Source organism: Diabrotica virgifera, chromosome 9, assembly GCF_917563875.1.
Source record: "Diabrotica virgifera virgifera chromosome 9, PGI_DIABVI_V3a".
NCBI lineage: Eukaryota > Metazoa > Arthropoda > Insecta > Coleoptera > Chrysomelidae > Diabrotica > Diabrotica virgifera.
In genome coordinates this window covers 59098330-59119691 of record NC_065451.1, presented here as the reverse complement: position 1 = coordinate 59119691, position 21362 = coordinate 59098330, and the positions used below count along the sequence as shown (strand labels likewise).

The following is a 21362-nucleotide window of genomic DNA, read 5'->3' as shown; positions in this document are numbered from 1 at the left end:
ATATGAGGACAAAATTACAGATCTAATTACAAATGGACCTTATACCAAATTAACGAAGGATCCAACGAAGACACTGGAAAACAAAATCTATAGAACTTTATTCAAATTTAAAAATGACCTAATGTACTATCAAAGAAAATTAATGACACCTCATTACAGTAAGACACCACATTTTTATGGAGTACCGAAAATTCACAAAGCAAATATTCCACTTAGACCTATTTGTAGTACCATCAATTCTCCTTGTAGTGAACTATCAAAATTTTTATTAAATATTATAAAACCATTTGCAAATAATAATGACACATTTATAAAAAATACACAACATTTTTTAAACAAATTATCAAATATTGAATTTAATCCAAATAATATTTTAGTAAGTTTTGACATAAACAGTTTATTTACAAATGTACCATTAGATAAAACTTTAAACTTAATCAATACGAAATTAGAAAATGATAATACATTAACAACTAGGACAAGACTAAATGTATCAGCTATAATGGAGCTATTGACATTATGTACTAATAATACCTATTTTCAACTAAATAATGAATTCTATAAACAAAATTTTGGTCTCGCAATGGGTTCTTCTTTATCTCCATTATTGGCTAATATATTTATGGAGGATTTCGAAACTAATATCATTTCTAAACAAAATTTAAAACCCACAGTATGGTGGAGATATGTAGATGATGTGTTTTCCATGTGGCCTCATAGATCGGAATTGTTGGATACGTTCCTGAATATTATAAACGATCAAGAAGAGACAATAAAGTTTACAATGGAAAAGGAATACAATAACACCCTACCTTTCCTCGATGTTTTGGTCTCAAAGAAGGATACTGGATATGAGACTCAAGTGTATAGAAAACCAACACACACCAACAGATATCTCAATTACAAATCAAATCATAACATCAACGTTAAAAAGGGAATCATTAAATCCTTATATGATAGAGCCAAAATTACTTGTTCTAACGAAAATTCATTTTTAGAAGAAAAACAATTGTTAACATCTGTTTTATTAAAAAATGATTATCCCATATCGTTTATAAATAAGGAATTGTCAAGATTGGATCGAATGGAACAGAACAACTTAGAATGGGATCCTACAACATTCACAAGAAATAATACGAGGAAAATATCAATACCATATGTAAAAGGACTATCCGAGAAACTTAAAACAATAGGAAATAAATTCAACATATCAACAACATTCAAAACAACAAACACTTTGAGATCTATTCTATCTAAAACTAAACCTAACAGTGAACAAGAAAGAACAAAGAATTGTATTTATAAAATACCTTGTGAATGCGAACAATTTTATATAGGTGAAACGTCAAGACCAATAGACGTTAGAGTAAATGAACATCAGTCTTATATAAAAAATAGAGAATTTGATAGATCTCAAATATGTCAACACGCATGGGATAATGAACATAGAGTTCAGTGGAGAGATTCAAGTATAGTCCTAAAAGAAGCAGATAGTAAAAAGAGAAAAATCAAAGAAGCGGCTCTAATTATGCTAAATGAAACCAATTGTGTCGCAAATTCCTCGGTAGAATGCAGTAGGATGTGGTTACCCATATTAAAGGAGGAAGTCAATAGAAAGAAAATACCACAATTAGTAAATCAGTAACATATCGAGTTAGTACATATTTAGTATTTTAGTATTATTTAAAATTTAAAATATCAAGTCAGAATTTGGTATTAGTTTTGAGAGTAAACTAAATGTAAACCCAAATACTTACGATGTCGGGATAGTATCACGAGGTTTTTCCTGGTTTTCCCTCGTGATTTACTATGGAATCTCTAACGCGAGAATTTCAGTGCCACCGTTGCATTTGGTTGTCTTTTTAAAGACAGATTACATGCTATGATTTTTTGTGGCGGATATTCTTGAGTTGGGATTGATTTCATGTAATCGAATGAACTATCTTTTAGTAAAGTCGTCCCAGGAACGCAACTCATCAATATTGGCAATATCATTTTAAAGTCGTCTACTTTAAAATGTATAATACGTGTCTGAATTGCCGATATAAATGAGTCAGATTAAATAAATTATTAGAAGAATTTTTTACTAAGCAACATTTTTATTTATTTAGTATTATTTTGTATTTTGACAACGACACCCGACTTGGGCGTCGAAACGTTAATAAAATCATTTTTAGGTAAAATTGTGGCTTATTTCCCATTTGAATATACTTGATAATAAAAAGAATGTTAGACCCTATTTTTTCAAGCGGAAAGTTGATCGAAAACTTCCCCCTACCCACCACCCTGATTAAAATTAGTCATTGATCTTGTTTGGTCTTCTTTATTTATGTATTATTAATAGGTTCTAGATGTTTAACTGGCTTAGAATAATAATTTTTTGAAAATTGGAGTTAAAAGCGAATAACGATGTTTGGTACAACTATTTTGGTAAAAATGCCTTTTCTTCAGAATAAAAAGATTAGCATCAGAGATACGAAAAAATATTTAAATATAAAATTGTAGCCTATTTAATTCCCAAAAACGTAGTTTGAAAAAATTTTTTCTACGGCACAAATTGAGTGAGACAATTATTAAAACTGGTAATATCATGCAAAAAACCACCTTTACCAACCCTTTCAAAGTCAACTCTTTTTACGACTAAGGATTTTAAAAGGATTTAATATTAATAGCCTTATAGAGCTCGTAAAAGCCTAAAAAATTCTTTTTACCAAACTTTCTAGAATAAAAAATAAAAAAGTTACGGTTAAGAAATCAATATCTTTTAAAAAAAGAAATCCAATTGGAAGCATAATAATGTAAGTTGGCGGTGTTTTTAGTCATTGGTCTTATTTATTCTTCTTTATTTATGTATAATATTATTAATAGATTCCAGAACTTCGACCGACTTAGTTTGGTAAAAAATGCCATTTTCTTCAGAATAGAAAGATTAGCACCAGATATACGAAAAAATGATTAAATATGAAATTGTAGATTATTTAATTCCCAAAAACTTGGTTTGAAAAAATTTTTTCTACGGCAAAAATTGAGTGAATCGTAAATTAGTATAATATCGGAAAACATTGATTTTTTCGATATAAGACTAACAACACTTTCGATAGCGAATATATCGAAAACTATTAATTTTATCCAAAAAATGTATACAACATTTTTTTCTTAAAATGAATGTTTTTATCGACTTTTGCTCTCAAAATATAATAAAAAATTTCCACCCCCGAGGTGGGGTGGCAACCACCCCCATGGTGAAAGCGCCTTTCGGCATAATATAGATTTTGATCCTTGGACTATCCACTACTCATTCTCAAATTTTCAAGCAAATCGATCCATTCTGTAAAAATTGCGAGGTGAAAAGCTTCGGTTCCTGGGCTATACACGCTATATTATTGGGTGCGTTCACCAAACCAGTGCGCTACGTCAGCGCTTTGAAACTGTTTAAGATTTTTCGGGTGAACGTCATGTCAATTTAGGCTAAACTTCAACGTGTTGACGAAGCGGTCGCCATTTTATTGAACGTAGTATTTGTATCGCTTCAATATTGAACATGTTTAAGAAATATATTGTAATGGCGCGATTATTTGAAAATATTTATTTTACAATTAGTCCAGAAAGCCACTGCGCATCCGCTAGGAAAAATATTCTAATTCGGATTTTTTGCACAATCTTACTCAAAAAGGACTCCTTTTAACAAATTTGCATGTTGCCAGGACCAAAAGGTGGTCAAAAATTTTTTAAACGTTTTTTTTTTGTTTTTTTCCTAAAATTATATTTTTTGCACGAAAAAAAGGTTTTTTTAGGTTTTTTGGATCATTCCAAACAGAAAAGGTCTTTAGTGACTTTTCTCTAAAAATGATAGTTTTTGACATATCAGCGATTAAAAATTGAAAAATTGCGAAATCGGCCATTTTTAACCCTCAAACACTATGTGAAAAACTTAAAATTTTAATGTTGCCAAGGTAGATAGATATTCTTTAAACATCGATTGATGAAATCCCGAAGAGTTTTTTGCAATACAATATTCAAAACTTCTTTGTTTTTTAATTGCTAATCAAGCGTGCGCGACACTATTTTCCACCGACAGTATGGTGCAAATGAAAGGAATAAATTCGTTATTTCGTAAACGGGCGACTTTAAGGAAAAATCCCGAAACAGGTCGATTTTTATTTTTAAGTTATGATATTGTGGCATATATGGTATACTAGTGACGTCATCCGTCTGGGCGTGATGACGTAATCGATGATTTCTTTAAATGAGAATAGGGGTCGTGTGGTAGCTCATTTGAAAGGTTGTTCAATTCTGTATTCAGTAATGTAAACATTTACAGAATTATTTTTACAGGGTGTCCTTCTACTTCTTTTTTGTCAAATAATTTAATTTAATAAAAATTTTTTGGACACCCTGTATAAATAATTATGTAAATGTTTATATTACTGAATAGAGAATTGAAGAACCTTTCAAATGAGCTAGCACACGGCCCCTATTCTCATTTAAAAAAATCATCGATTACGTCATCACGCCCAGATGGATGACGTCACTAGTATACCATATATGCCACAATATCATAACTTAAAAATAAGAATCGACCTGTTTCTGGATTTTTCCTTAAAGTCGCCGGTTTATGAAATAACGAATTTATTCCTTTCATTTGCACCATACTGTCGGTAGAAAATAGTGTCGCGCACGCTTGATTAGCAATTAAAAAACAAAGGAGTTTTGAATATTGTATTGCAAAAAACTCTTCAGGATTTCATCAATCGATGTTTAAAGAATATCCACCTACCTTGGCAACATTGAAATTTTCAGTTTTTCACATAGTTTTTGAGGGTTAAAAATGGCCGATTTCGCAATTTTTCAATTTTTTAATCGCTTATATGTCAAAAAGTATCATTTTTAGAGAAAAGTCACTAAAGACCTTTTCTGTTTGGAATGATCCAAGAAACATAAAAAAACTTTTTTCCATGCAAAAAAAAATAATTTTAGGAAAAAAACAAAAAAAAAACGTTTAAAAAATTTTTGACCACCTTTTGGTCCTGGCAACATGCGAATTTGATAAAAGGAGTCCTTTTTGAGTAAGATTGTGCAAAAAATCCGAATTAGAATATTTTTCCCAGCGGATGCGCAGTGGCTTTCTGGACTAAATGGTTTTAATTATAAAGTAATTGAAACTTAGGAGATAGATAATTGTATATGCTCATGAAATTGTAAATCTGTGTATTAAGGAACAATATTTTCAACATAATTCATATATTTACATGATAATTATTATTTATTTATGGTGGGTTATCCAATGGTTCTGCTCTGCCAAGTCCAGCACAGCCAGCAGCACTAAAAATTATTTCTTGTTCATTTCATTATCAAACATCAGTAAAGGTAGTATATTATCCATTTTGAATTAAATTTGTTTAAGATACGTCCAATTTATCCTTGAACGGTATAATAAATTAACAAAAACAACGAATCTCGTTTTAGGTTAGGTTCATAGAACAGGTGGGAACACAAAAAAAACCAACTATGAAAGTGTCAAACGGAAAAATTCCATTCACCAGACTAAACGTAGTTTTAAAGCGCTGCAACACAGCTGTTTAGTTGAAACTTAAACCGATTATTTCTGGTGGACGCAGCCATTATCTGTTATTCGTTCAGACTTATTAGAGCGTTGGTGAACATTAATTTCGTGTATGATACTTCCTGGGCGCAGGGTGAATCGCTGAATCCAATGGAAGTGGTCTGGAAGTCCAACTCTGGTGCGTTTAATTGTTATTAACAAATTATGGTAAAATTAGATGTTTTCAGGAATTATTAGAAGCCCTGTAAATAAATTGATAGTGTTAAGGTCTTCTGTGATGTATTTTTGGTCGCTGAATCGAATGCGACTAGTCGCGATTACTCAAAATATGTTCTTATTTTGTTAATAACAAAATAATTGTTTTTTCGCTAAAGAGCTCGAAATGTGCTATCTAGAGCAAGTTTGTAGTCTTTTTCATAGTATTTTTATACGCTAAATCGATCGCCACTACTCGTGATAACTTAAACCACGTTCTGACTTTGTTATTAATAAATTATTGCAAAAATAACGGTTTATAGTACGTTCACTCACGGTTTTTGCTCTAAATTTTAAAAAACCACCTGGATTGACATGAAATTTGACATACACGTAGCTAACATGTCAAACAAAACAAGCGATATTGTGCCGATGTCTGCTTTTACCATGGGGGTGAGCTTCACCCCTTTTTGGGGATGAAAAAAGAATCCTTTAAGGGGGGTATAGTATTTTTGATTATTTTTTTCGATTTTTTTTATTGGCTTATTTGATTGTAAATATTTTCAAGAGTATACCATTAAAATTTCAAGTTAATCCGAGCAAAATTGACGGAGATATGGATATATACAAAAATTTTCTTAGTATTATCATTGATTAATAACTACATGGGTAGTTAGTTATATTAATAACTACGTGGGTGCTTTATAATCAATGGTATTATATTGACAAAACTACATTTTTTTAAACGCGTTTTCTGAAAAACATGTTTTTTTGAGGCGGTGTACATCATAACTCAAAAAGTAATGCATCGATCTTTCTGAAATTTTGCACACTTCTTTTAGATATTTTACTAGGTAGTGATGTCGAGTTTTTGCTTATTTTAATATTTTTTTTGTTTATATTACCATTTTTCTCTTTACCGAACACACTTTTTTTGTATTTTCGATTTTTTCACTTTAAAGCTATACCATGAATTTATAAATCAATATAATCATAAAACTCGACGTCACTACCTCAAAAAACTTTTAAACTAAAATAGTCTTTTTGGTTTATATGTTTCAAATGATTCTGTCCGAAGATATGGTGTACACCGCAAATCATCTTCTTTTTTGGATCATCTACTTAAAAATGACGCCACTGATTCATTTTTTAATATTTTTCAATAAAAATTTAACTGAATATTTTTCAAGTGTTGTTCTTTAAGATATCCTTTTACCCATTTAATTTAACCCTATCACTTTCAAGGGAAAACGTTTTAAAATTATGCAAAAAAACGTAGAATTAACTATACCCCCCCCTTAAAATAAGTGTGGACGCGGATAAACTGATTAATTCTAAGCAACTTTTGTTCTATACAGTTTTTTCACTAAATCAATACTTTTCGAGTTATTTGGTTTTTTTGTTGAAAAATGAACATATATTCACTCGCAAATAACTCGAAAAGTATGGACTAAGTGAAAAAACTGTATAGAACAAAAGTTGCTTAGAATTAATTAGTTTATCCAATTCCGGACTTATTTTAAAGGATTATTTTTTCACCCGCGAAACGGGGTGAAACTCACCCCCAGGGTAAAAGCACACATCGGCACAATACCACTTGTTTTGTTTGACATGTTAGCTACGTGCATGACAGATTTCATGTCATTCCAAGTGGTTTTTTAAAATTTAGAGCAAACACCGTGAGTAAACGTATTATAAACCGTTATTTTTGCAATAAGTTATTAATAACAAAGTCGAAACGTGGTTTAAGCTATCACGACTAGTGACAATCGATTTAGCGTGTAAAAATAGTATGAAAAAAACTGCAAACTTGCTGTAGATAACGCATTTCGAGCTTTTCGGCGAATAAATAATTATTTCTTTATGAACAAAATAAGAACACATTTTGAGTAATCGCGACTAGTCGCATTTGATTCAGCGACCAAAAAACACCACAGATGACCTTAACACTATCAATTTATTTACAGGGCTTCTAATAATTCCTGAAAAACACCTAATTTTACCATAATTTGATAATAACAATTAAACGCACCACATTCGGGCTTTTAGACCACTTCTATTGGATTCAGCGACCCAAAAAACCTATAATACCACCATCAAATCGCGGCGAACTAAAAGTGCACACGGGACCCTCTATGTTGCGACTAGGCTATTAGATTTTAAGAAATATTTGTTTGTGCGTATCGCCTATCCCTTATCGTTTACGATACATCACTTACGATTTATCGCCTGAATATGAACGCCGCCTAACTGGAACTCCCAAAGAATCACCTCGTACAAACATAATATTTTTCATTGTCGCAGTTAGCTAATACTATTTATTTGTAGGATTACGGTGAACCATTGAAGACTGACTTTAAAACATGGCACGACAACTGCGAACTTTACATTCCCGGTGTAACCCAAAAAGAAATCGATAGAGTAAAACAAGGAAAATTCGATACAGACAACCAAGCTATTAAGGTAAGTAAAATATTCGTTAAGATACAATATTTTTACACTATCTTGTTCGAGGCTTATAAGATTATATCTTACATCTTCTGCCATCTCTGAGCGAACTACTGGTTGTTCCTTCTGGTATCTTCTTAAAAACATTATTTTTGCTTTTAAGAAATTGTGATCGCTTCCACAAACTGCACCTCTATAAGCTCTTACGTCGTAGATTTTAAGATTTGATCTTTGGCGTACAATCAAGTAATCTATTATAGATTTTAGATTCCTTGTTCTCTGTCCCCAGGTGTATTTATGTACTTCTCGATATTGATAGTATCAAAACAGACTGAACGAGAAGCTTGAAAACATAAATTTCAATAACATCGAAGACCACTACAATTACATTAAAGAAAGTATTCACTCTGCTGCAAAAGAAGCCCTTGGATATTACGAAAAGAAAAACAAAAATACTCCATACTGGTGGGATGAAGAAACAGACACAGCGATAAAACAAAAGAAACAAAAGTATGAACACTATTTAAGTGCAAAAACAGATACCAATTGGTCTAATTACAAAAACCATCAAGCAAAGGTAAGACAAATGATAAGACAGAAAAAAAAATGAATCCTGGGATCAAAACTGTCAAAAAATAAATACGTATATAGGAGGAACCAGAAGTACAGAAAGCTGGAAACTTATTAAATCTCTTAGGACCAACGACAAGAAAAAAGATTTAATCTCACCAATTTCGTTAGAAACATGGGACATGTACTTCAGTAAACTGTTACAGGAAGATCGAAGGGAATTCAAAATAAAAGAAAATAACCAAAACATACGCGTCGAAGCATCTCCTATAAGAATCACGAAAAATTAAGTAAAGGATATCTGTACTTCACTCAAAAACAAAAAAGCACCCGGACCTGGCAATATACCCTCAGAACTAATAAAATATGGAACTGAAAAACTATATGAACACCTGACAATACTCTTTCAAAACTGCATAAACAAAGTAGAGGTTCCAGCTGAATTTAAAACCTCTACCATTTCAACTTTACATAAAAAAGGAAACAAAAAAAAACTGCGACAATTATCGTGGAATAGCAGTTACTAGTACCATTAGTAAAATCTATGGGAAAATGATCAAAAATAGAATAGAAAGAGAATACACTGATATGGAGGCAGAAGAACAGGCGGGTTTTAGAGCTGGTAGATCGACCATAGACCACCTTTTTTGTATCACTCAACTTATAGAAAAAAAGGTTGCTGTAGATCAAGAAGTCCACTTTTTGTTTGTTGATCTAAAAAAGGGCCTACGATAGCATCCCCCAAAACAAGTTATGGAACACTCTAAGACAAACGAACATCAACTCAAATCTCATAACAGCAGTGGAAAAACTATATGATAACGCCAACGCCAAAGTTAAAATAGGAACGAATGTTTCCAAAGGTTTGCAAGCAAGCAAGCATAGTGATTTAACCCAGCCTGAGAGACTTGCTCACCCCTAGAGAATGACATTCGGGTGATACAATTCATTGGGGCGAGGAGGATTAACTCCCGTAAGCAGGAATCACTCCACCCCGCTTCAATGCTCCAGACCATCCACTTACCCCCCGATAGCACTCTGATGCGCTATAGGGGCTCTCAATCAGCAAAGTGCTTATCATATGGGAGTCTTGGGTACACGGACTCCCATATGAAATCCTACCCCGATCAATGCAGGCCAGCGTGAGGCGCTCTATTCCCGCTATCTCTAGTGACTTATCTTCGATCTGTTTTGCTTGCTCGGGCGCCGAGTCCCCGCTCTGGGCTATGTCCAGTTCGGCGACTCGGCGCTCGAGGATGTGGGCCCCTCATGCCCTTTTTTGGGTTTTGTTACTAATATTTTTTTTTGTGGCTTTCGCCTATTGTTAATATTTTATTGATTTGTTTAGTGGCTGAAGCCGTTTTGAAGTTTTTTGTATATTTTTTTTGAGGTATGTCTGAAAATTATAAAAATCAACATTAATAAATATAATGAGATGCCAAAGGTGAGCAAGTTGTCTTCTTTTGATAGAGCTACGATTATCTAGCCTTTATTATATATTTACTAATATTTGTTGTTTGGGTCTCCTATGTTTCCATCTATGGTACACATCATACCTTAATATCTCTTGCAAGATCCGGTTTGGGTGGTCTTCTAGCTCAGCAAATTTTGTTCTGGATTTTTCCTCCATAATATCCAGTACTCTTATTTGTTTTAGGTCTCTAAATAAGAACCGTTCGGCGACGTATCTGGGCACGTTTGCAGCTTCTCTGAGGCAGTTGTTGTGTGCCGCTTGTATCTTCTTTTTGTTACTTTGACTTATGTCACCCCATGCAAGAGATGCGTATGTAATTATTGGCAGTATAATGCTATTTATCAGTCTTAATTTTGTTTTCATAGCTAATTTGCTTCTTCTTCCTGTGAGTCCTCTTATTGCCGATCTGGCCGCTGCTGTTTTCTGGACTGTTGCGTTGACATGTGATGTGAATGTAAGACCTTGGTCCATTGTGACTCCTAAATATTTAACTTCGTTTTGCCATTCGATGGGTCTGTCTTGCAATGTTAGCTGTTCTTCTGGGTTATCTCTTCTCTTTTTGAAGATAACCGCTTGGGTCTTATCTGGATTTATTGCTATTTTCCATTGGATACTCCATTCTTCTATTGTATCCAATGCCGTCTGTAGATTTCTTACAGCTATATCTAGGTTCATGTGTTTTGCAGCAATTGCAGTGTCGTCTGCATAAAGGCTGATCAATGTTCCGGGTGTTCTTGGAACATCTGCTGTATATATGGTATACAGAAGGGGTGATAAAACTGCCCCCTGTGGTACTCCAGCTTCCGGCATTCCGTGTTCTGATAGAACTGGTCCTATCCGGACCCTGAACTTCCGGTCGCTTAGGTACGAGGAGATGAGTTTCGTCATGGCCCCGCTGTATCCATAATCTCTCATTTTGTATGTCAGTCCTTCATGCCACACTCTATCAAAGGCTTTGCTTACATCCAGAAAGGCTGCTCCCGTATATTGTTGGTCATTGAATCCAGCTACTATATATTCGGTAAGTCTTAATATTTGAAGTTCGCTGGAATGTTGAGCTCTGAATCCAAACTGTGATTCTGGGATTATGCCTAGCCTGTCTGTCTCTGATTGGAGCCTGGTTTGGATGACCCGCTCCACTATCTTACTGACTGCTGGAAGTAAGCTAATCGGCCTGTAATTTTGAGGAAATATGTGGTTCTTTCCTGGCTTGGGTATCATAATTACATGGGCTTCCTTCCATCGATTTGGGAAGAGCCTGTATCTTAGTATTGCGTTTGTTATATTTGTCAAATACACAACTGCTTTCGAGGGAAGATACTTCAGAGCTCTGTTAGTGATTTCGTCTGGACCAGGTGCTTTCTTTGGTGAACTTTTTCGAATCAGTTCACTTATTTCTCTTGGTGATGTGGGATTTATTATTTCTTCTTGTTCTTCGGGCGTTTCTAGTTCTGTTTCTTCGACTTCTTCGATAAAGTCTATATCTTCTTCTTGGTGATAATTCAGTGTACACTCTCTTTCAAGTGTCCTTCTCATCACCTCGGCTTTATCTTCTTCTGTGTAGACGATCCCATTTTCTCCATGTAGTGGGGGAATGGGTTTTCTATCGTTTCTTAAAGTTCTTTGGAGCCTCCATATTTCTTGCATATTTTGGCTCCTTTCCTCCATTTCTTTTATGTAGTTTTCCCACTTTTGGCTTCTATGGTCTATTAGTGCCTGTTTGACTTGTCGATTCAGTCGATTTGCCCTATTTTTATCTTCCTGGTTTCTTGTTCTTCTGGCTCTCTTTTTGGCTCTGTTCTTTTCCCTTATCATTTCTTTTATTTCCTGATTTATGTCTCTAAATCTTCCCATATGAATTTCATATTCTTCTTCAGTAGTGCTATTTCTTAGTGCTTCTTTTATGATGTTTTCGAGCTCTAGGACTTTTTCCTCTATTTCTTGTGGATTGTCAATTGTAGGAATGTTTCCAATTCCTATGCTCACTAGGCGTTTGAAGTTAGACCACTTGGTTTTCTTTCTTTTCTTTGTTGTTCTGTTATCTTCTTCCCATGTACCTATTTCTATGAGTATGGGATTGTGGTCTGCTGATCCTTCGTTTAAGGTTCGGATGTCTGTTTGTAGTCCTAGGCTTTTGGCCACTACTATATCTAAATGGGTTGGTAGAGCATTTCCAGGAAAGTATGTTGGTTCGATGGGCCCAATCACCATGGTGTCTTCGTTGTTTTCCAAAGGTTTTGTAGTAGACAAATAGACAAGGCGGAAACGGCGGGTCCGTTGGGAAAAATATTCCCATGAGATATTTTTGCATAATCACATTCGTGAGACATCCCAGAATAAGGTTCAAGAAGTCGCCCACGAGAAAAGTGGGCCAATTTTTTTTTAACAATTTTTTTTTAATCAAATTGCAAAAATAAATATTTTGCCCCGGACTAATTTTTTTTTAGGTTTTTTGGACCATTCTGGACAAAAAAGATCTCCTATAAATTTTCTCTAAAGTTGATCTTTTTCGAGTTATAAGCAAGTTAAAATTTGAAAAACGTGAAAATGGCCATTTTTAAGGCTTAATAACTCGGTCAAAAATTAATATTTTGAAAGTCAGAAAGTGACTAAATCAAAGCTTAAAGTCGCCGTTACATGATCCTGAAGAAATCTGTGTCATTAATTTACTACTAAGCTGTTATTTTTAATTAATAACAATGAGTGGTTGTATCCTATTGACGCTGCTGTAAATGTGAGTGCGAGTAAGATGCACAATTGGACTGCTGGAATAGCTTCTCTCTCGCACTCAGCATTTACAGCCCCACACACGTGCATGGCGCTTATTATTATTACTTAAAAATAACAGCTTAGTAATAAAATAATGACAAAAATTTCTTCAGGATCTTGTAGTGGAGGCTTCAAACTTTGATTTAGTCATATATTGACTTTCATAATAATAACTTTTAACCGAGTTATTAAGCCTTGAAAATCGCCATTTTTCGTTTTTTTCAATTTTAAATTGCTTATAAGTCGAAAACGATCAACTTTAGAGAACAATTATAAGAGACCTTTTTTGTCCAGAATGGTCCAAAAAATTAAAGAAAAAATTGTTCGGGCCAAAAATATTGATTCTTGCAATTTGATTAAAAAAAAATTGTTAAAAAAAAATTGGCCCACTTTTCACTTGGGCGACTTCTTGAACCTTATTCTGGGATATCTCACGAATGTGATTATGCAAAAAAATCTCATGGGAATATTTTTCCCTTCGAACCCGCCGTTTTCGCCTTGTCTAAAAGGACTGAAGCAGGGATGCTGCCTATCGCCGACAATTTTCAAAATATATCTGGAACAAGCATTAAAACTTCGGAAGCGGAAGTGCAGCGGCATGGGTATACAATTAAATAATAACAATCTGTACACTCTATGTTTTGCTGATGATCAAATTGTGATTGCCAACGAATATGACGATCTGGAATACATGACTCGGAAATTAATCGAAGGGTACAAAAAATGGGGATTAGAAGTTAACATAGAGAAAACATTGTACATGAACATCGGTCGCAACGAACAGAATCTAGTTTTAAACGACGGACAACACATTAAGTACAACAATAAATATTCTTATTTAGGAGTAGAAATCACGGACGACGGCAAATCAGATCAGGCTATAAAAAAAAACGAAACACTCAAGGTAGAAGGGCCATATCTCAACTAAATAGTATTATTTGGGATCAACATATATCCAAAAAAAAAAAAAACATCGAATATACAACACTATTATAAAGAGCATAGTAATGTATGGAAGTGAGGTGTGGCAGTTAAAGACAACTACTGAAAGAACACTACAAGCCACGCAGATGGACTACTGGAGACGTGCCGCAGGAAAATCAAAACTCGAAAGAATTAATAACGAACGTATACGAGAGATTATGGGAGTCACACATACGATTGTCGAAGATATAAGAGTACAACAACTAAAGTGGTATGGACATGTGCGGAGAATGCCAGAACACCGTCTGCCAAAACAGATTCTAGATTGATCACCACATGGAAAGAGAAAAAGAGGCCGACCCAGAAAGAGCTGGAGAGAAGGAATAGATAGAGAGATCCGAGAGAGAGGTTTAGACGAAGACCTTTGGGAAGATAGACATGCATGGAGATTGGGCATCGGAAGACGTCGGAGGACGTTTTAAACCGATTTTATATATATAAATATTCGTTAAGACACGTACTCATTACGTTGGTGTTTCGTGCTCCGTGTGGATATGGCATGCGCTCCTCTGCATATAAACCGTCACCGATTGGATTGCCGAGAGTGAACGCCGAGCGGGAGCACCAATGTATCCACTACGTGGAGCAGCTACACGAAGAACGAAACACTCTATCTCTACTCTAAATCGAAACATTCACTTATCTCAAATAACTCAAATGTTGTTATTCGATTTTTATTTCTTTCCGAGAGACGGGATGTTAAAATTTTTCTTACAAACTGACGATTTATTTATTGCTCTAAAACTGGTCGAGGTTTGCAAATGAAATTTGGTGGGTTTTAAAACATGGGTAAAAATTATTTTTGAATTCCCTGTTCAATTTCTGACAAAAAATCTATTTTCATGTTTGTTCATACGACGCGACGCGCGACGCTTCGATTTCATGCAAAAAAATAAAATATCTTAACGCTTCCAAAGTATTCGACAAAGTTTCTACACATTATTCCTACATACAGGGTGAGTCACGAGGAACTGTACATACTACTACCTGGTATAAAGGCTCCTATGGGGAATAGCAAATGACCATTAAAAAGTGTCTGCTCCCCTTGTTTAATAATATACAGGGCGAGTTTCGCATTTTGACAGAAATTTATATTCGTCATAATTTTTGAACGGTCAGATCGATGTGTCTCTTATTTTGGTCAATCGTTACACTATTACCACCTAATCAACTGATTTATTCAAACTAGACAAAAATCAGGTCCGGCTTTAAAAAATTAGTTCGTTTGGGTCTTAGAAAAAATTTCACCCTGTATATTCTTTTTGAGAACTCTAATATGAATTTTACAAATTAGACAAATAGGCAATTAAAATGGCGTATTTATTTTTTTCCCCACACGATTACTTAATTTTTTATAAAAAAATAAAATTTGACTATCAATTAAAAGTGTGGTAAAGTAAACCATAGATTTAAAAAAATTAACTATTATTACAAAAATTATTTTTTTTAACAAATATTTGATTTATGTTACCACCTAATCAACTGATTTATTAAAACTAGAAAAAAAATCAGGTCCGGCTTTAAAAAATTAGTTCGTTTGGGTCTTAGAAAAAATTTCACCCTGTATACGGTTTTTGAAAACTCTAATATGTATTTTACGGATTAGAAAAATAGGCAATTAAAATGGCATATTCATTTTTCCCCACATGATTACTTAATTTCTAATAATAAAATCAAATTTGACTATGAATAATATAGTCCTGTCGCCAGGGGGGGTACAACGGCCTCGTTAATTCAGATGGACTTACCCAAGTTTTTTTATGTATTTTGACCCGTAGAACACGAATTTTTTGGGTAACAGTTGATCCGGATGTCGATAAGATTGTTATAGACCAAGAACTTGAGGAATCAAATAACAGCGATTTTTGGCAAAACAAAACAATATTTTGTATTTTTTGGGTCATTTTAAGCAAAAAATATTTCTACAAGTTTTTTAGTAGGATGCACAGTTTTCGAGATAAACGCGGTTGAACTTTCAAAAAATCGAAAAACTGCAATTTTTAAACCCGAATAACTTTTGATTAAAAAATAAAATAGCAATTCTGCTTAGCGCCTTTGAAAGTTCAAGTCAAATTATGTCGGTTTTGATTATTTGCATTGCTAAAAATTTATTGTGTTATTGTTAAACAAAGCTACAAACAACTAGTGCGTGAGTGATGTTTCTATGATTTCTCATTTAAAATCGAACGAGTAGGTAGAATAGGTACTAGTGCAATCAAGACTATTTCTACGTTACATGCGTTAAAACACATGTAAAAGCACGGGAAACCCTACGTGTTTATAGCTTTGTTAAACAATAAAAAAATAAATTTTTACCAATGGAAATAATCAAAACCGATATAATTTGACTTAAACTTTTAAATGCGGTAAGCAGACTTGCTATTTTATTTTTTAATCAAAAGTTATTCGGGTTCAAAAATTGCAATTTTTCGATTTTTTTAAAGTTCAACCGCGTTTATCTCGAAAACTGTGCATCCTACGAAAAAACTTGTAGAAATATTTTTTACTTAAAATGGCCCAAAAAATACAAAATAGTGTTTTGTTTTGCCAAAAATCGCTGTTATTTGATTCCTCAAGTTCTTGGTCTATAACAATCTTATCGACATCCGGATCAACTGTTACCCAAAAAATTCGTGTTCTACGGGTCAAAATACATAAAAAAAACTTGAGTAAGTCCATCTGAATTAACGAGGCCGTTGTACCCCCCCTGGCGACAGGACTAATAATTAGAAGTTTGGTAAATTGAACCACAGATTTAAAAAAATTTACTTTTATTAAAACATTAATTTTTTTAACAAATATTTAATTTATGTTACCACCCAATCAACTGATTTATTCAAACTAGAAAAAAATCAGGTCCGGCTTTAAAAAATTAGTTCGTTTGGGTCTTAGAAAAAATTTCACCCTGTATATGCTTTTTGAAAACTCTAATACGAATTTTACAAATTAGACAAATAGGCAATTAAAATGCCATATTTATTTTTCCCCACACGATTACTTAATCTTTTATAAAAAAATAAAATTTGACTATCAATTAAAAGTTTGGTAAAGTAAACCATAGATTTAAAAAAATTAACTTTTTACAAAAATTATTTTTTTTTAAAATATTTGATTTATGTTACCACCCAATCAACTGATTTATTCAAACTAGAAAAAAATCAGGCCCGGCTTTAAAAAATTAATTCGTTTGGGTCTTAGAAAAAATTTTTCACCCTGTATACGCTTTTTGAAAATTCTAATATGAATTTTACAAATTAGACAAATAATCACTTAAAGTGGCTTATTCATTTTTCCCCACATGATTACTTAATTTTTTATAAAAAAATCAAATTTGACTATGAATAATAATTAAAAGTTGGGTAAAGTGAACCATAGATTTAAAAAAATTTACTTTTATTAAAAAATGAATTTTTTTTAACAAATATTTCATTTATGTTACCACCCAATCAACTGATTTATTCAAACTAGAAAAAAATCAGGTCCGGATTTAAAAAATTATTTCGTTTGGGTCTTAGAAAAAATTTCACCCTGTATACGCTTTTTGAAAACTCTAATATGAATTTTACAAATTAGACAAATAGGCAATTAAAATGGCGTATTTATTTTTTCCCTACACGATTACTTAATTTTTTATTAAACAATCAAATTTGTCAAAATCGGAATTTTAACCTAAAAATGAAAAAAAAAAAGATGAAATCACGGTTTAACTCGCAACAACGTTCCATTTTAATTTTTTTTCTGAAATTTTTACAGCACGTATCTCTTGCCATTGTGAAGAGTATGACAATTGTTGTAGACTTTCAGTCTTCTCGTAAAAGTTATGAATTTAAAAAAATAAAAGGTGCAGATTCTTGAATTGCAAAGTTAAATCGCGAAAATTAAGTGAAAAATTTTAAAATTTATCTATTTGATCACGTCTATGTTAAACTATAGAGTCCAAAGAGAAGTGTTATGGGGAGTTTTAGATCTAAACGTGTTATAGAAAACAAAACTGGTGAAACTCTTAATTTTAAGAAAAACGTTGTTTATTTTTTTTTATTTTTATGGTAAAATTGCGATTTTGACAAATTTGATTTTTTAATAAAAAATTAAGTAATCGTGTGGGGAAAAAATAAATATGCTATTTTAATTGCCTATTTGTCTAATTTGTAAAATTCATATTAGAGTTTTCAAAAAACGTATACAGGGTGAAATTTTTTGTAAGACCAAACGAACTAATTTTTTAAAGCCGGACCTGATTTTTTCCTAGTTTGAATAAATCAGTGGATTGTGTTACCAAGAAAGACGCTTTCTCTGTAACAGCTATAGTTAATTTAAAGAAAACAAACTAATAAAAGTCAGACCATAGAGATTTGAGACTTCTCTGGGGTGGGTTAGAAAACATAAGAAGGAATCATTTTAGTCTGGCCTAATATGATTTATTCAAAGTAGATTTTAGGAATATCTAATTACAGGGCGCCAGCAAAAATATGTGAAAATTATAAAATATTATTTATTATAAACATCAATATAATAAGTATATCGTTATAATGTTTGAAATGAAAGAGAAAAACACTTGCTAAAATGTCACCTCGAAGAGGTTTCAACTAAAGTACCTAAATTCCCTAAGAGCTCTTTACATTATTTTAAAATAAAACCGTTGACTAATAATTTTATTATGACTTTAATGAAGTAATAAAATATTATCTATCTTAGGAACAGATTGACTAGTGAGATGTTGAAGTGTCTCTCAAATAAAAAAAAAAAAAACAAAAGAATAGTCTTTTCTAAGCGAAAGTAGCGATGTAAATAATTTCACTAACCTTTAGTTCCAAAACTTGAACGTCTTCACACCATCAACATTCTTACAAACAACCAATAGAAAAAGTTGCATCCGACAACCTCATTACTGCATTTCGGCAAACCTCAAATCGGAATAAATATCCGACTTCAGCGGATAAAGGTCTCCAACTAATATTTAAAATACATATAATTCACAGCCTCTATACAAAATTCAGGAAAATCTATGCGGTGGAAACACGTGGTTTTTTCTTCATACAAAAAATGTATGGCTAACGAAGGCTTTCACAGAAACTAGATTCTATAATCTCCAACAAGGAATCGGAAAACTAAGTCCATACGATGTTCCACAAACTGATGTAATCTTTAGAATAATCCAAAATATAATTTGTGATAATATATGCACATTTTGATCGAAGTCTGATCGGTTTACTTAAAAAACCATGCTTTTACTTCAAGCTATCAACGAAGACCAGCCTCAAAATTAATTATATATTTCGAACCTGACAGAAACCTTGAACTTAGCCCAATCAAAATAAAATGTAGTATTTACTATTTCCGTTATTATTTAAATGTTAAATAAGGCCTAATAGCTATACAACTTGTTATACATCTTATCAAAATTTGATATTCATTATGAATTATACAAGAACTTTGAGAAAAAGACCTTTCAACCGTAACAACTCCCCCAAAAACCGTGTAAAAAAAACTCGAAAGGGTTTTTTTCCCTTTCCTACCAACCAATATAACGAAAAAAATTCACTCATTGATGTAGACAATAATTAACCACATATTTATTAATGAGATCTCTTCCTTTCGTAAGAAAACGTGACAAGCAACAAAGACAAAAAAAAATATATACGATTATATTTCAACTAAAGGTTCTATATTGCCAACTACCAAAATTTAGGCCAAATAATCAAAATAATTGGGCTCTCTGTTGCAGATACTCGTACATTTCTCCTAACACACACCTTTTATTCGGGCCCGCAATACAGATTCATCTACAATCATTCGCTCATCCATACAGCATCGTGCTTCAGATCACTTTCAAATCTGATTACTTGATCTAAACAAAAAAGTAAGGCATACGATACGAAAATTTAGTAATATCTTTAACTACGAAATCCGTAACTTTTGAAGATCAGAACTATCCTGAAGAGCTATCAGGATCATCCATCGATGGATAGTTTTGAGAGCGGCCTCGCAGGATGTAAATTGCGCCGTGGCTCTGAACTCAAACCTCACACTATACACTATTCATATGAAAGAAAATCCGACAACACTCCAGTATGAACTTCGCAAACAAAAGAAACATCATTCACTTTGTACTCAAAACAAAATCAATTTACAAATCTAGAATTTAGGACAAATCCAAGTACTCCCAACTAAACCCTAGTAAATTATAGAAAAATTTTTGACTCTACTAATTTACAATTGAATGGTACTCCGACTAAAGTACTATGAATAATCTTACGAATCTGCAGAAGAGACCATGTTAGCAAGATAGCAGCAGTACTGATCAGCATAGTCGATAGCGACCCGTAGGAATATCTATCTACCCAACCAAATACCTTCCACGTCGAACTCTGAAAACTTCCTTGTCATTGAAGACACAGTTTCGTAACCCATTCATACCACTAAAGATAAATTCTAACAAAAAAAACCAATCAAAATTAAAAGAAAAATATATATACATATATTAGGACAACCCCTAAGTTACTACATAATATATCCTTCTCACCGAAATTCCTACAAAACCATTTATAACAGCGGTGAACTTACAAAAATATATATGTATACGTACATATATCAGGTCACTACAACCAAAATATCTACATACATAACTAAATTTGGGGTTATGAAATGTTTACCATAACACGTTCTATCTTTGATTGACTTAAACTTATCAGAAGTTAAAACACAACATAAGGTATTGTGTACTGATAGCTAACAATTAAAAGTACAATAGAATAGGTCAAATAAGGTGACCACTACCATACACCTATAAAATGCTTAAGGAAGTTTTACTTAACAACTGGATCATAGCTAAAGACTCGAAAGTCTTGAATTAAGAAGCCAGAAAGCAGAAGTTTCCATGAAAATTTTACAGATTTACAGACAACAATTTCATATACACCAACTTAATATTCTATTTACCTACCAAAGTAAATCAAAATTATGAATATAATTCCTTCGCACCAACTAACTAAATGGGATACATAAAATCGACCATTTATCGTTTGAACAAAACTAACATTAGAATTATGACTAATGACTACGCTCAACAGCTTTACGACCGCAACAACAAAATGATTTCAGTATTCTCTTAACGAATGGAAGTTGTAACTATTAACTTAAAAAGTTAGTAATTAAAAGAGCAACAAAAACCAGAATAGAAAGAGAACTGAGAAATTACGGACAATTAAAAGTTTGTCATAATCCTTATCCTTAACTACTTATTTCAATAGAAACTACATCAACACATACTAAACTTTCATTGTATCCGGTTTGTATTAGTAATTAACAAAGTCAAATATATGTATAGTCAAACAAAGACCAAAACAAAATAACCACTCA

The 21362-nt window shown here is 32.8% G+C and overlaps 2 protein-coding genes across 4 annotated transcripts in view; one reads left to right on the top strand and one right to left on the bottom strand.

Moving 5' to 3' along the window:
- The window catches only part of LOC114339168 (dynein axonemal heavy chain 1-like), a 1269803-nt gene that overhangs the window by 233009 nt on the left and 1015432 nt on the right, over positions 1-21362 (bottom strand). The gene's annotated exons all lie outside the window — the stretch shown is intronic.
- The window catches only part of LOC126891904 (uncharacterized), a 105632-nt gene that overhangs the window by 10625 nt on the left and 73645 nt on the right, over positions 1-21362 (top strand). Inside the window, exon 2 of the mRNA XM_050661254.1 lies at positions 8087-8221. Within this exon, the coding sequence (XP_050517211.1) occupies positions 8087-8221 (135 nt within the window). The remainder of the gene's footprint in view (positions 1-8086; positions 8222-21362) is intronic.